This window comes from Microplitis demolitor, chromosome 6, assembly GCF_026212275.2.
Source record: "Microplitis demolitor isolate Queensland-Clemson2020A chromosome 6, iyMicDemo2.1a, whole genome shotgun sequence".
In the NCBI taxonomy this organism is placed as follows: Eukaryota; Metazoa; Arthropoda; class Insecta; order Hymenoptera; family Braconidae; genus Microplitis; species Microplitis demolitor.
In genome coordinates, this window is record NC_068550.1 from 2,927,574 (window position 1) to 2,942,625 (window position 15,052).

General features: G+C 27.9%; 2 protein-coding genes across 6 annotated transcripts in view; one reads left to right on the forward strand and one right to left on the reverse strand.

Moving 5' to 3' along the window:
* Positions 1-1,285: 1,285 nt before the first annotated feature.
* Positions 1,286-15,052, forward strand: part of LOC103577342 (WD repeat-containing protein 47) — a 48,856-nt gene continuing 35,089 nt past the window's right edge. For 2 of the 5 annotated variants that reach the window (XM_053739768.1, XM_014442161.2), the window contains exon 1: positions 5,658-5,737. In XM_053739768.1, coding sequence (XP_053595743.1) covers positions 5,673-5,737 — 65 coding nt within the window. In that variant the 5' untranslated portion in view covers positions 5,658-5,672. Of the gene's footprint in view, positions 1,375-2,494; positions 2,747-5,657; positions 5,738-9,100; positions 9,326-15,052 lie in introns of those variants that run through there. The other 3 variants (XM_053739771.1, XM_053739770.1, XM_053739769.1) reach the window with 3 other exon arrangements.
* LOC103577343 (mediator of RNA polymerase II transcription subunit 12) lies at positions 11,606-14,827 on the reverse strand. The gene is made up of 5 exons (XM_053739772.1): positions 14,282-14,827; positions 13,272-14,171; positions 13,025-13,172; positions 12,623-12,942; positions 11,606-12,262 (listed from the first exon to the last, which is right to left on the reverse strand). The coding sequence occupies exons 1-5, from the start codon at positions 14,303-14,305 to the stop codon at positions 11,840-11,842; spliced, it is 1,815 nt and encodes a 604-aa protein (XP_053595747.1). The 5' UTR covers positions 14,306-14,827; the 3' UTR covers positions 11,606-11,839.

The following is a 15,052-nucleotide window of genomic DNA, read 5'->3' on the forward strand; positions in this document are numbered from 1 at the left end:
GTAAAAATTTTCGAAGTATACCAAATTCAGAAAATCACAATTACGAGTGTAAAAATCGATTGTAAACGATACAATCAGCGATGATGATGCCAATTTTGAAATCATTGAGGCGAGTTTACATTTAAAAACTTAAATTACCACTAGAGGTCGTACCACGAGTAGATGATTGGGCTTGCAGGCAAACCTTTATACACAATTAATCAACCCACCAAAGTACTCACACGATAATGGTAAATTCACAAAGAAAATCTGTAATACCGACTGTCAGTGAACCTTAAAAAATTTTTTTAAAAGACGGTTTTTTGCATAAAATGTAATTCGGAAACATTTCCGTTCGTAGTTCAAGTATTTTGGAGATATTTGATTTTTGAAATATTTATTTAATTTATTGGCAAAATTTAATTTTGAATTCTCCCGCGTATTTTAACAAAAGGCGCTCAATTCAGAATGGCGAAACTATACAAACATTCAAATTGTTTATTTAATTTATTTTCTTTAATAATTAATTTGTTTGTAGATATGAGTAAATTACGAGTGAGAGTGTAGCAGACATCAGAAAAATTTCAAATTATAAACAAATAGGGTAAATAATTTAAAAAATAATATTTATAAAAAATGCACTTATTAATTTCAAAATTCTTTAAACGCGCATTTTATTAATTATTTAAAAATTAACTGATGTCTGCGACATTCACACTCATAATAAATAACAATATATAAATAATTATAAATATGATTTATAGTAAATAAATCGTATGAACTTGATATGGCGATAATAGAGCTCAGCTTTTCTGCTTCGCGTTAATCAATTCGTACAATTTCAAATTCAAAAATACGAGACAGTATTTTAATACTACGAGACAGGTTGCAGACACGGGACTACGTATATACATAAGTATAAATATATTTAAAATACATATGAATATATATATTTAAAATAATTCATTAGTTATATATTTTTTGTTGTTTTATTTCTATTGGTGTGTTCGGACCCGCCACCCCAGGGGACGTTTTTTCCGCACACGAAATTAACATTAATTTCTATTAATTAATGATCGATTTGAAATACTAAGATTTGTTTCACTTAAATTCCACTTTAATCAATACACTGATAATTAATACTTTTTTTTTTTTAATTGGTAATTCACTTTTTTTCTACTAATTAAATTTAATTATGAATTTAAATTTTCCCGGGTATATTGCAAGCGCTCCAGTGCGCCGAGCGGAGAATCCGAACAGACCATTGGTGTCTCTTGAATCGCTGCGGATAGTGTCGCTGAGCGGCAATAAATCGAACCAACAGATTCTTCAGTGAAATATAACGTGTGTAGGTGTGTGTATTTAGCTCCTGACGTTTTTACACTTATTCCAGCGGTAAGTAGCTTTTATTTACATGTTCTAAAACAAATATTACGTAATTATCGTATTATCGATACACTCGTCATACCCGCTACATATTTTATCATTCAAATTCTCGTAGTTAACTTAAACCCAACCTCTTTGAAGTAAATATCATATGATCATCGATTAGACCTCTATAAAAGCACCGTACATCAACCCTACTGTCATCTGTTTATTTTTTGCTAATTAACTATTTAGCGACAATCATACAATTACTTATTTTAATTATCTCATTACCAATTAATTTTAATACCCCAGTTTTATTTCAAATATCAAAAATTTTAAATTAATTTCTTTTGACATTTTCATAATTATTTTTTGTTTATAAATATTCCCTCAATTATACTCTTTCTTATTCAATCTTAATGAGTAGAAGCAATTTAATTTTTTTTCCTATTAAAAATTATCTTACTGGTCACTAATTTTTGTCTTATCTAAAATTTTAATTAATTGTCATTAATTAGTTTAGAAAAATCTTTCAACATATAATGATACAGTTGACTGAATTTTAAATTTTAAATTATAAAATAAAAATCTGTAACGCATGAGAAGAATTTCATACCGTTATTTAATTAATTATTTAACGTAAGATCAAGTTTTATTTAGTTATATTAATAATTCAATATATATATATATATATATATATATATATATATTTGTACAAATATATATACATTTTTTATATATAAAACATATATGATCTGTAGGTTTTGCGAGACATACCGGTTAAATGACTAATATTTGTATATATATATATATATATATATATATATAAATTTATCGTTTTCAAGTTTACCTTATCCGTGATCCTAATGTGAGCTGTTATTTTTTTTTTGTATTAGAGCACGTGTAGAACACGCGATATTTATCAATGAGAATATAAATTTGATTGGACTTTAATGTAAGCGAAAAAAAAAAAAATGATTGATAAATCTCTAGGGATAGAACGCAGCAGTTATTGAGTTGCATAAATCCTGGACGTCTTTATTTCATTTGACCTGCTATTCTGTCAGTAAATATAGAGCAGAAATATATATATGAATGTATATATATACGAATATGGGTGGGTTATATGTGAGGCGCCAGACTGGTTGGACAGATGGAGCCGGGTGTTGCACATTGGGCACTTGATCTTGAGAATTATTTTCGAACTATAATCCGGTAGGCAGAAACCAGTTTTTGTTGTGTTTTGACTCGTTAACTTGATAGAGAAATGTGATCGTGGACCGTTATGTCACGCTTGATGTACCGACTCACTCTCAATTGTTGTTTCATGAAGATAGATCGAGGATATTTATTGTTGCTTCGATCTATTTTATGGTCAGAGGATAGTTGAGTTACAGAGGTATGAATTAACCATCATTTTTTTTTTAATATTCATGTTTTTATGTGATGATTAATTTAATTCCGTTTTTTGATTTATTATTTTTAAATTTTTTTACCAGATCGAAAATACAGTTTCTTTACTGTTATTTTAATAAATTATTGATTAATTTAAATTAAATATTAATTTGCTAAAGATTTATTTATTTCATTTAATTAAAAATTAGTCTGAGAACTTTTTGTACACGATTATAAATTTTTTTGAATTTAATGATTTTACTAAAATTTATCTCATTATTTTTAATTTTAATGATTCAAGATTTTTATTTTTTTTAATAATACCTCAGTAATTGAAGAAGTAATTAATCAAAAAAATATCGCGACCATCGAGTAGAATAAAAATTACAGTTTAAGTACAAATATTTTTTCAAAACCGAATGTGTCAAAGTTGTGGTTTACTTTTTTCGCTGATTAGTTTTAATAGAATACTGTAATTATTAAAATATGTCTTAATAATTACAATATAATTTGAAATAATAAATTTTACAGTTTAAAAAATTAGTTTACGTTTTATCAACTAGAAAAATGTCATTTGAAATTTAAAAACCGCGAAAATCGGGTAAAATTTTTCTAGTTTTAGGCTGGAAACAATTTTTCGATGCGCAGAACCGTAATTTTTTTTCGTAACAAAATAAAAATTTAAAATTATTTATCTTTCGTGATGTCTTTACACTATAAAATTTTTAAAAAAATAAACAGAGCTAAAGATTAAAAATCAATTATTCTCATTTAAATCAAAATAATTCTTAAATGGATATATTAATATAGAATAACTATATAATATCCGTCAACAAGCTCAATTAAAATTCTTTAAAAGCACTCGACTATTTATTCTCGCGTTACATTTACTCTCATATAAGAGTCACAATTGGTCTCACATCGTTGGCATGTAGCACATGAGTAAATTTTTATGTATTTAAAAAGTCGTCTTATATTAACTAACTGCTAAATTGGACAATCTTCATACATGCATTGTAATTACCACGAGTTTAAAAATTTTTTTACTGCCTTTATGGTACCGCGATTATTTATTTACCGCCTTCAGTACAGTACAGAGATTTGAATTTTAAAAAAATAAAAAAATGAAATACAAAATCCAATTATCAAATTTTTTAATTGACAAGACTCTTATTGGATTAAATAATTTAAAACATAATAACGCTCAGGAAGTAAACATTAATGAGATTGTGTAAATAAATATGATAAAATATATAGATATATAAAGATGATGGCGTCATAGATTTAAATACACACGAGTATTACATCGCATTTAGACTGTGACTTTTACAGCGCGAATCATATTATTAAAAGCTTGCCGAAGTGTTTGAAGATATAATATATATACATAAAAATATATATATTTATATGTAAGATGGAATGAAGAGTGTGAGTTGCGTATAGTCCACGCGGGCATGCATTATCCGTGAAAGAGATTAACGACCTTTTAATTGCCAGTGCTCAGAGGCTCGACCGGAACACCGACCCTCAGATTCTATTTTTTTTTTAAATAAAAAAAAAATTGTGATCCTCAAGAAAATAACAAAACAATTTTTTGTCATGACTCGCAGATCGTTAACTTTTTTTTTGTACTTTGAGATGACACTAATTGAACAAATTGAGTTATCAAATATTTTTATTTTATTTTTAAAAAATAATTAATTAAAATTTTTATAAAATTAAAGTAGCCAATGGTCATTTTTAAGTATTTTAAATACAAAACTAGATATAAAAAATTTTCAGTTTTAATCTCAATAGTAAAAATTCAAAAATAGAATTAAATGTCAGTATTTTGCATAAAATATTTTTTTTTGGTTTATGAAAACTTGAGATCATAAATTTAAAGAGAAATCAGTAGATAAAATAATATTTTAATTTGATATGTTATTTATCTATTAATTTCTTTATTGAACTAGATTTTTTTACCATAAATGAAATCTAGTAAATGAATTTTTGCATTACATTAATTAAAACTAAATTATTTTTCAAACTATTAAATTTTTTATTCAACAAAATTAAAATTTAATAAAAATATTGATTACGTCATACGTTGTATATTCAAATTATGAAATATCGATCAATTTTATTAGATTGCACTTTAATCAAACCATGTACCCTTTCTCCGGAAATAATACTTCCGTACATTCGTTCATTTAAAATGTTGTACTCTCGGCTGATAAAAGCTGTGAATGATAATTGAGATTAAGACATTCAGGGCACTTTGAAACACAATAATAGCTTCAATAATTACCCCGCGATAGAGTTATTTGAAAGATAAAACACAGTAGTCGTAAAAAGGATTTTTAAAAAAATGTTAAGTATAATCGTAAACAAGGATCGGAATGAGTTGATGTAATTTATTATTTGTATTGAGTTTTATTTTATTTTAACTGCAATAGCAACGTCGTCGTCAGGCACGTCGTGAATTTCTCGTCGTGAAAATAAGAGACAGGAACGAAGAAGAGTCTATACAAGAAGGAAGCTTAACTCTCCTCTCTACCACTTCACCGCACTTTAGTTTTGCAAGGTGAACGCGCCGTGTATGTGTACATACGTTCAATCCTCAGTTTCATTCGTATCTTCTCGTACTGCAGATCATAAGTGTAATTATTTTTTTATTATTGATTTCACGTGTTATAAAATAATTGCAAAAAAAAATAATCAGCAAAATTTTTATAGAAAATTTTTTATTTTCTTTACTAATTTTTTTTTGCTGATTATATTAATATTTAAAAGTTAGTAGTGTTAGGGGTGAATAAAGTTGTTGAAGGGGTAGTCAAATTTTCATGCGTCGCACTTCATAGTTGAAAATATTTTTAATTTAAAAAAAAAAAACGAAAATTATTTAATCATAAAGGAAAGTTACGATATGGGATTTAATTTACGTCATAATGGTCGTGGCAACGTCATCGACAATACCTGCTATTGAGGATTTTTCAAAGGATACATTAGGGAGGTATGGGAATTTTAAATTAAATTATTACCGAGGATTCAAAATATATCCATACTCTAGTATTAGCATTCGTACGATTTTTCATTATTTTTTAAACATCAAATTATTGGTTGCAGTTGAATTATTTTCTGTTACTGTGGAATTTGTAGAAAACTTGAAAATGATAAAAAAAAACGTTTTATATTAAATGAAAATTTATTTTATAAAACAGGACCAGAACGATCTGTCAAATGAATTTTCAGGTCAGAGAAACTTTTCTCAAATGTCTTGCACATGCTTTGGTAATGAGAATCATCAATATATACGCGATCGAAAGTCGAACCTACTTGCGTTTATTTATAATTATCGTAATTTATTATTAAAAGCACGCGCGCTGTAACAATTTATATCTAAACAAGTATTTATTTACTTCTTTGCTTTAAAAAAAATATTGATTCAAATTTAACCGACAATTTATATATAAATTTAATATACATAATCATAAATATTGCAGAAATTACATATGGCCAATTACTAAAGTTCTTCGGGCCGGAACGAACGTTGCACTGAGATCTAAAACATCTCAGCGTATCCATTTTTTTTTTTTTTTTTTTTTTTTTTTTTTAGTGTGGAAACTATGGCCTGAATTTTTGAGTTTAGAAAAGTCATCAATATATTTGAATAACATTTGATAATAATTATCAATTTATTTTTATTAAATAATGAGTATAAATTACTGTTGTTGCAGCTAGTGATTTATGGTAATTTAGCATTATACGGAAGTGAGGATAAGAAGTTATAATATATGTAATGTAATAGTAAAGATAAGATGAACAAGTTCATGGACAGGTCGTGGCTTTCCTGGACCGGTCTTTACTTACACTCTTACACTCTTTGCTTATTTTCTTCTTCATCCTCCCACAATAATCCACTGCATAATTTTATCACAATAAGTTTGTTTTAAAACTTTTATTTCGTTCAAAGTTTATAAATATTTTTTTTTTATTTACATACTTTTACACTGAATATTTAAATTATAAATAAATAATTGATAATGATTTCATTGATTTAAAAATTTGAATTTATTTAAATAAACCGGGAAATTCAAACAGTGAAGTAAAACTTTTCAATTTTAACTTTGTTACAATAAAACTTTAAATTAGAATCTAAGCTCATCTCATTGGTTATAAATTTTAATTTGAGAGTGACTACAACCGGGGTTTTAGTTTGTATTTATGTTATAATTTATGGCATTACTTTTATCAACATTGTTTTTCATAGTTTATGCAGTAATTTATAGGAATTACTTGTAATAATCAACAATTCATGGTATTTTTAAAGGATACGATTCATGGTAATTTATAAAACGTTTAATTTTCCAAAATATCATGTGTTATTACCGATTAATATAAACGGTAATTGTTTTTTATTTACGACAGTTTTGATTAATGCATTATTAAGTACGGCTGTATATCACAAAAGTAATTTTACAGTTTAATTTTTAAATTATTTATTTTGAAATTTTCATTAGTTCTGTGAAAAAAAAAAAAAAAAAACAGTGCAAGTCCACGTGAAGTTCGATTCAAATTTAACTTCGAGTTCTTTGGTGTTTAAAATAAATTTAATAGACTAGAATATTTGAATTTGCAGAAACACATTAATTTTTAAACTCAGTAATACTCCGATTAATTAAAAAATATATTTTACTAATTATAATATGACTATACTGAAAAATTATTCTAGTTTGAAATGCTATGGTGTCATAGTAAAGCTGAACCATGTTAGCCACCTGACGGAAATTTAAATAAACACATTGAAAAATTAAAATGACCACAGAAAAATTAACAATGGTTACATTAATTTGTGACATAATCATTGTTACTTTTACTACGACCATAGTAATTTTTCCATGTGTTTATTAAAGCTTCCACCAAGTAGCCAATATGCTCTGGGTTTACTATAACACGATTGCATTTTACATAAAAATAATTTCCATGCGAAATAACATTAGAATACCATTGTGGGTTAATCTTAATTCCTTATCGGTGACCCTGGTGGAAATTTTTCAGACTTCTGTCTTAAAAACTCAATTCTAGAGTTCTAAAGACTTTTTCAGAGTTCCCAAGACTTTTTAAGACAGAAGTCCGAAAAATTTCCACCAAGGGAAGCAGGGTTTCTAGCGATTTTTGTCTAAGCTTTTCTCTCAAACAAAACCTTTAATCGTAAAACTGAAAACGATGCTTGCATTACTCGATAATCTAGAAGTCTACGTTTTCATTTTTCAGAAATTTTTGTTTGTTTAAGAGAAAAACGTAGACAAATTTTCAGGATAGTACCGTTCGTCGACTTGAGTGTGATAGAGAAAAAACTCAGACCCCTCTTAAAATGAACTAAATTTGACAGTTTATTGAATCAATCTCTAAAATCTACAAATTTTTTTTTGGAAAAATCAAATTAATAATTATTGTTGTTACAAAGTTTAAGAAAAAAGTGTTATACCAGTTTGAAAATTGAATAACATTCATAAACGTAATTTAATTGATGTGAAAGCGAAATTTCACTGAATTTTACTGAAAGTCGATAAATAATTCTTCTTTGATAAATAAAATTGGGTCACTATTAATTGCCTGTCAGTTAAAAAAACGTAATTTTTGTTTTTTTCTCTCGTCGACTAAACGAAAAATTTAAAATATTTAATTGTTTATCTTTAAGATAACTTAGATATTTAACTATAATATAATAGAATTGTCTGAGAAAAATTACCAGTCATCTGAGAATTTCACGTGGCTGTAACAAGAATCCGTTATTATTGCATCGTGTGTACAAGGTCTCGCATTGGCGAATGCTTGATTATGATTGTAAGTCTTTGTCACTGTCATCAAGACATAAAATACTGACCTACTAAGCACTTTAATTTTTTACTAAACATCAACAATTTAATTTATCATATTTTTTTTTTTTTTTTTTTTTTTTTTTTTAAATAAAAAATATTTTCAGTTAAATAAATTTAATAGACAATGTAATGAAAGTTAGACTAGTAATATATTTATTTTACAAGTCGATGACATTCCGTTGAATTTAAATAGACTAAAAAAGAAATAGTGAAAGAGATATTTGAAATAGTAGAGTAAAGAGTAGAGGGAGAGATCGATCTTGCTCGTAGATTTTGGAGTAGTTGCGTTGCGCAAAATTTTCTCAACCTCGAGTCCATGATAGTTATAGATAAATCTCGAGCAACTACGAACCCGACGCCCACTCAGCGTCGCGACGTCATTCGCGGAAGACGACAAATGTTATGAGAAATAAAAGTACGGTCAGTGTGCCGCGTGACTTAAGTCTGAGCACGTGTTTCCGGTCTACCGGTATTATATCGCATTTATTATATCATATTAATTTTTTTTATTTTTATTGCAACTCATATTTATTATATTAGTTGTCTTTGTATGTGAATGTGTCATCTATAAATATAACACACACTATAACCAATCGTTAAATAAATTTCTTACTGGCAGTTTTTCGCTACAGATGAGTCAGTGGTTTTTTTTAAATTAGTACGTATATAGAATTGTGAATGTTGGACGTTCGTAAACCTAACAAGATAGGTAGAAAAAAGTAAGCCTGTAATTTGATAAAAGAAATCATTTTATTGCTTATTATTGTTTATTTTATTTTATAGTTACGGTTTATTCAATTTGATATTTATTTTTTAGTATTTAGATTATACAAATAAAGACAATAGTTAATTAAATTTTTTAAATTTGGTTCAATGTTTTTTTTTATAGTATACACAAATATATTTACGGAAGTCCTATGGCAGAATGCATAATGAGTAATAGGTGCGTGCTCTTTTAATTAAGAATTTTGATGCCGTGACGATGTCGTCAAGCACGAGTAGAAAAACTTAACCGTTACATTTTACTTTGTAAGAAGTAAAAAAAAAAAATTATTAATATTTTTAAAAATATCTTTTAATTAATACAGTTAGCCGACGTTTAATAATTTTTACATTTTTTTTAAGCAATAAATTATAAAAAAAAAAATATTTGAAAAAATTGCACCCATAGTTTTTTAAATTTTCTACATGTGCATATTTTTATTTTTTAGTTTTTTTGTAATTTATTTGTTAAAAAATAAAATCCAAAAATTGTTGATTGTCTGTTAACTTCAGGATCATTGATTTTTGACATTTAAATTAGACGTTTTTTTATCCGTGAAATTTTTTAAATAATTGAAATAAGATTTAACGGACTAGAATAAATGAATTATTTATTCGTGATATTATATTCTAGTCTGATAAAAATCTTCAGCAATTATAGATCAATAATATTAATTAAAAAATAATTTGAAGGGTAAAAATAGACAAGCGAACGGTCTGAGCAAAAAATATAAATTTAACGAAAGAAAAAGTAAGGGAAAAATTTGAGGATAATCATTGAAGCGAAACTAGGAAAAATTCCAGCGTGTTTAATCTCTCTTTAATCCACCCTTCACTTGAATCCACGTCTGTCTGGGCTGCTCGAACATAAAAAAAATCGACGTATACTCCGGTTGAATAATAAAGACTCCCACTAACACCCAGTTTGCTATCCGACAAATTAAAGTGTCCGCAACAAAAAATATATATGAACAGTATACTGTCGACAATCGTGAATCATTTTCCCCTTGTAATAAATATAAATAAAGATCTTGCTTTTCCGTATTGTGTTCTTGAGCCTTTTCGTAACAAAACAAATAAAATAAAATAATAAAAAATGCGCAAGCGGAGTTATCTAGTTCCGTTGTTAAACTTTTCTTTATACTTAGTTTTAAATTGTTAATAAAAAAAAAAAAAAAATTCCGTGTTAATAAATTACAACTGCTTTATTAAAATAAAAAAAAAATATTTGCAGTGGTTTTTTTTAAAAGATAAAAAAAATATTTTAGTGTCGTACATATGTGTGGTGAACCGCGAAAAGTGTTAAGGAATGTATGTCACAAGATAAAAGAGCGCGGATAAAAAGATGAATGTATAAATTAGAAATAAAAAAAAAAAAAAGATTTTTTTGAAAATGAAAATAGAGAAAATGTTTCCAACAGTTTCCCATTTACTTGAGCAAACTGGTTGTCCAATAGCGTATGTGTTTTCCGTGTCTTCAGTCTTTCCTAAAGTAAAGGGTCAAAGGTGCAACGTCTCAATGGGACCATTAGAACTCCGTAATGGATCCCTTTCGTCAATCTAATGCGTTGTAGAAAAAAGTTATACTATCGTGATAACAAAAAAAAAAAAGTATCTCAGACCAAAGACTTTTCTTTACTCTAAAAACTTTTTTCTTTTCTATTGAAATGAAAATAAATCTGCCTCAAATGAGTATAAAATTCAGCAAAAAAATAACTCAAGGAGAATAAAAAAATGTAATTTATACGGTTGAAAAAATAGATAAAAGTACCGCGGGCTAGGTTATTACTCATTTTAAAATTATATGAAATTGAAAATTACGATTTAATTTAACTTATACTTGAACATATCACAGATTGCAGCCTCTGGGATTTTAAGATAAATTAAACTTTCTTGATCGATATTAAATCTTACTTGCTATATTTTCTGACATCTCTCCCTTTAACTTGGTAACTACATCACTGTACTACACTACTCTACTATCCTGATCCTTCGATCCTTCATGTCAACCCACGGGTGCCTAACTCAATTAATTTCAACAGATAAATTAGACAATTACATTAACCTCCAGACACAATTTAACTCTTTACAAAAACTTTTTTGTTTGTAAAAAAAATTAATCCATTTCTTTGATTAAATTTTTCTAAATAAATTTTATAATTGCCAATTAAAGTTTAGTTTTTATTTTTAAAATTTAAATTACATAAGTCATTAATTATTTATTATTAATTTCTATAAATAATCAATTTATATTGGACGGAGTTCGATAAGGTTCACAATGATATATCATTCATTAAAATATATATAGAAAAACGTCAATTAAAATTATATAATTACTTCATTTTATCAAACAATAAATACTAACAATAAACCGATGAAATAATTATAATTAATTAATTAATTAAAGTCAACAAATAACAAAATACTAGAGCAATAAGTAAAAAAATTTATAATTATAATGATAATAATAATTATTGATAATTATTATAATAATAAGATGGTCCATATGGTAATTTTTTTTGAAAATTATTCATAGGGTTGATTAAATTCCTCGGCATCGAGTTCATTAAATTTGCTTGATAATTATTATTATACGTTGCATACCTCGGCCAAACATTTGATAATGGATAAAGTGCTCGTCCAGCAGAATTAACAGGAGTGTAGGAGTTGTATGGGTTGTGATTGTAAATGTTTGAAGTTGATAGCGGTATAGCCATGGTTTTGGTAGACGACGATAATATTACTGGATTGTGAGGGTTTCCATTGAACGCAGCTCTATAAAATACTTGTGCTGGTGCCTTTGTTTGAGATAATTCTGATCTATTTTTGGCTAGTTCTTCTGTTAATCCAATGTAATCGTCACCAAATCTTTTTTTTAACCCATCGGTTCCGTCCTGAAACAATATCATTTTTTTTAAAGAAATTTTCTATAAGGTACGACATTGTATTTGATTTCGCGCCATATTGAAGCTTAGAATTTGAATATTTGGAGCCAATTTAAACGAGACATTTAAGACCAATAGCGCATGATATGAGTCTTCTGATCAGGCTTACAATAAACAAATGCGGTTCTGACGGATTGATTTTGTCTGAAACTAAGTTAGCAAGCAGAGACTAGACGTTCTCTGCCCCAGGGAAGAACTGATCATTTTCAACCCACTAAATTGCATTGGTCTGAAATTGACTTGTTTCGATTGGCTAAGCAGGCATTAAAATTAGTAGTTTCAATCCAGGAGATATAAAAATATTATTACTTTATCGTTTGGAAGCTGTGGTTGTCCAGATTTTGTAGAACTGCTAAATGCGTTAGTTGACTGTCTGTTGAAATTATTCGTTTGTGTAAAGTTACTAAAAGTGAAGGAATTTGAAGGATTTTCTTTTGAATTTGATGCTGAATTTTTAAACTCAGAGCCTTTTGATTCCTGTTCTTTGGAACTGTTTGAATAGAATGTATTCATGAGATCTGTTTTTCCTGCTGGATGATGCTGCTCAATATTTTGTTGATGTTTGTAAATTTGCAGAGGAGATCCGACGATGTAATCGTCTTCTGAACTCGCTGCACGTAGATCTGTTTCTTGATTTTTTGTAATAAAATAATTGTTGTTGAAATATTCGAAACTCAGAAGCTTTTAGTAGTAATTTATTAGTTTACTTACTGTGTTCTTGGTTATTTGAATTATTTTTTGATGCATCTAAGGTCGAGTTCTTGGCCAACGAGCTGTTGTTTTGTTTATCAGATGTTTGTTCGTTGTTCCCAATATTGAGTCCGGAAAAAGTGAATCCTGGTTTCGGGAGTTGATTGAACTGCAAAATAAAAACTATTAAAATTTTTTTAATTCATGTAAAATAATTATACTTGAGTACTATTCAATTTCTTATTGTAATGTGAATTAAGTAACTTACATTTTGATAATCTCGGAGTTTTACAATTTGATAACCTTGCGATTGAAGTGTTTGAATTTCGGCAGGTGAAGATCGGTGGAGTCTGATATTGGGCCATTGTTGATTGTTTTGCTGAAACGGTATCCAAGAAGGATTAATTGGGTTGGGTTGTAATGGAGGCTGAGGTAGAGCAGGTAAAGGAATATTCGGAGGAACATTTTGAAATAGTGACGGTAAAAGTAGTTGATGAATTTGTGATTGTAGTGATCCTGATAACTGTGAAAAATTTGGTGGTACTTGAAGCGTTTTGTTTTGAATCATTTCCATAATTGTTTTTTCTAATTCTTTATTTAGATTTTGGTAACGTTCAAATTCTGAATGTACAGAATTCATAAATGGATTATTTGATGATCCAGATGATCTAAATTGTCCAAATGACCCAGACATTCCAGGTTGCTCTATTTGACTAAGTGGTCCAGATATTCTAACTTGCCCAAATTGATTATTATATCCAGGTTGAACTGGTAGAGCAGCTTGTCCTGATTGTCCAAATTGATTATTATATCCTGGTTGTACAGGTAAACCAAATTGTCCAGCTTGTTGTCCAATTTGTCCAGGCTGTTGTCCAAATTGTCCAGACTGTTGTCTTAATTGTCCAGACTGTTGTTCAAATTGTCCAGGTTGTTGTCCAAATTGTCCAGACTGTTGTTCAAATTGTCCAGGTTGTTGTCCAAATTGTCCAGATTGTTGTCCAAATTGTCCAAATTGATTATTATATCCAGACTGTACAGGTAACGCAGATTGTCCTAACCCTGGATTCCCAAATTGTCCATTTTGACCATAATTACCCAGTTGCCCAGAATTAGGCTTAAAGAGAATATCCCCATATCCAAATATCACACATGATACTAGTACGATAATCTAATAAACAAAAGGAAATAATGTAGTATTAAATAATGTTAAAGAAAATGAATAATGATTTTTGAAATTAGCACATAAACTGTCGATAAATAGTAAAAACTATCTCTTACCACTGAATGTAATACGATATTCATAATGTTCTGTTATCTTTGCGAAGTTGTATGTAAGACTGGCACTGTGCAACTGCCACTCGTCAGTCCGATAAATTCAAGTTTCAATTTGCTGACTAAAAAGTCTCAAGTTTCATCACCACCTCTATCACTTGTTCCTCGAATTTACAGTATTTCCTAATCAAATGTTTAAACGCAAGCTTTTAATTACAATTAAACGGTGTATTCATTGTAAAATAAATAAAAAAAAATTTGTTTTCACTATTTTGAGTAAATTAAAAAAAGATTTAAGCGTTATTTGAAGTGATATTAAAGTGTGATTTAAAAAGATCTATCGCAGTCTTTCGGTAGCGGTTTATTTTTCAAAGGCCAGACGTCTTCCAGACCGTAAATCCCGCTTGAATAAAAAGCTATGTTAACATATTCATTCAAATAACTTTTACATCTATGTGCTTTCATTTAGTATTTTTATTTTGACGTAGTTTCACTTTTTATTTTATTTTTCTTTTTGTCATCCATCTTTTTCTGATTAGCTAAATATCACAGACCTCTTTTTTATGCATTCATACACTTTGCAATAAGTCAGCATAATAAAGTGCATCAACATTCAAATAAATAAGTTTTTTTTTTTAATTTGCCAAGTAGTTGGTTTTGTAACTTTTTTTTTTGCAACCATTTGTTTTGAGTCATCATTTAATTTCGAAGAAAAAAAATTTACTCTATTTCATTACAATTTGAAAATACAAATTTCGCAAATAAAAAATCCCTACA

What these genes read in the sequence shown, in the direction of transcription:
- LOC103577343 (XM_053739772.1), bottom strand. Translation starts at nt 14,305, where the DNA reads ATGAATATCGTATTACATTCAGTG. An exon ending in ATATCGTATTACATTCAGTG is followed by an intron (nt 14,172 to 14,281) that starts GTAAGAGATAGT and finishes TTTGTTTATTAG; the next exon opens with ATTATCGTACTAGTATCATG. An exon ending in AACTCCGAGATTATCAAAAT is followed by an intron (nt 13,173 to 13,271) that starts GTAAGTTACTTA and finishes TTTATTTTGCAG; the next exon opens with TTCAATCAACTCCCGAAACC.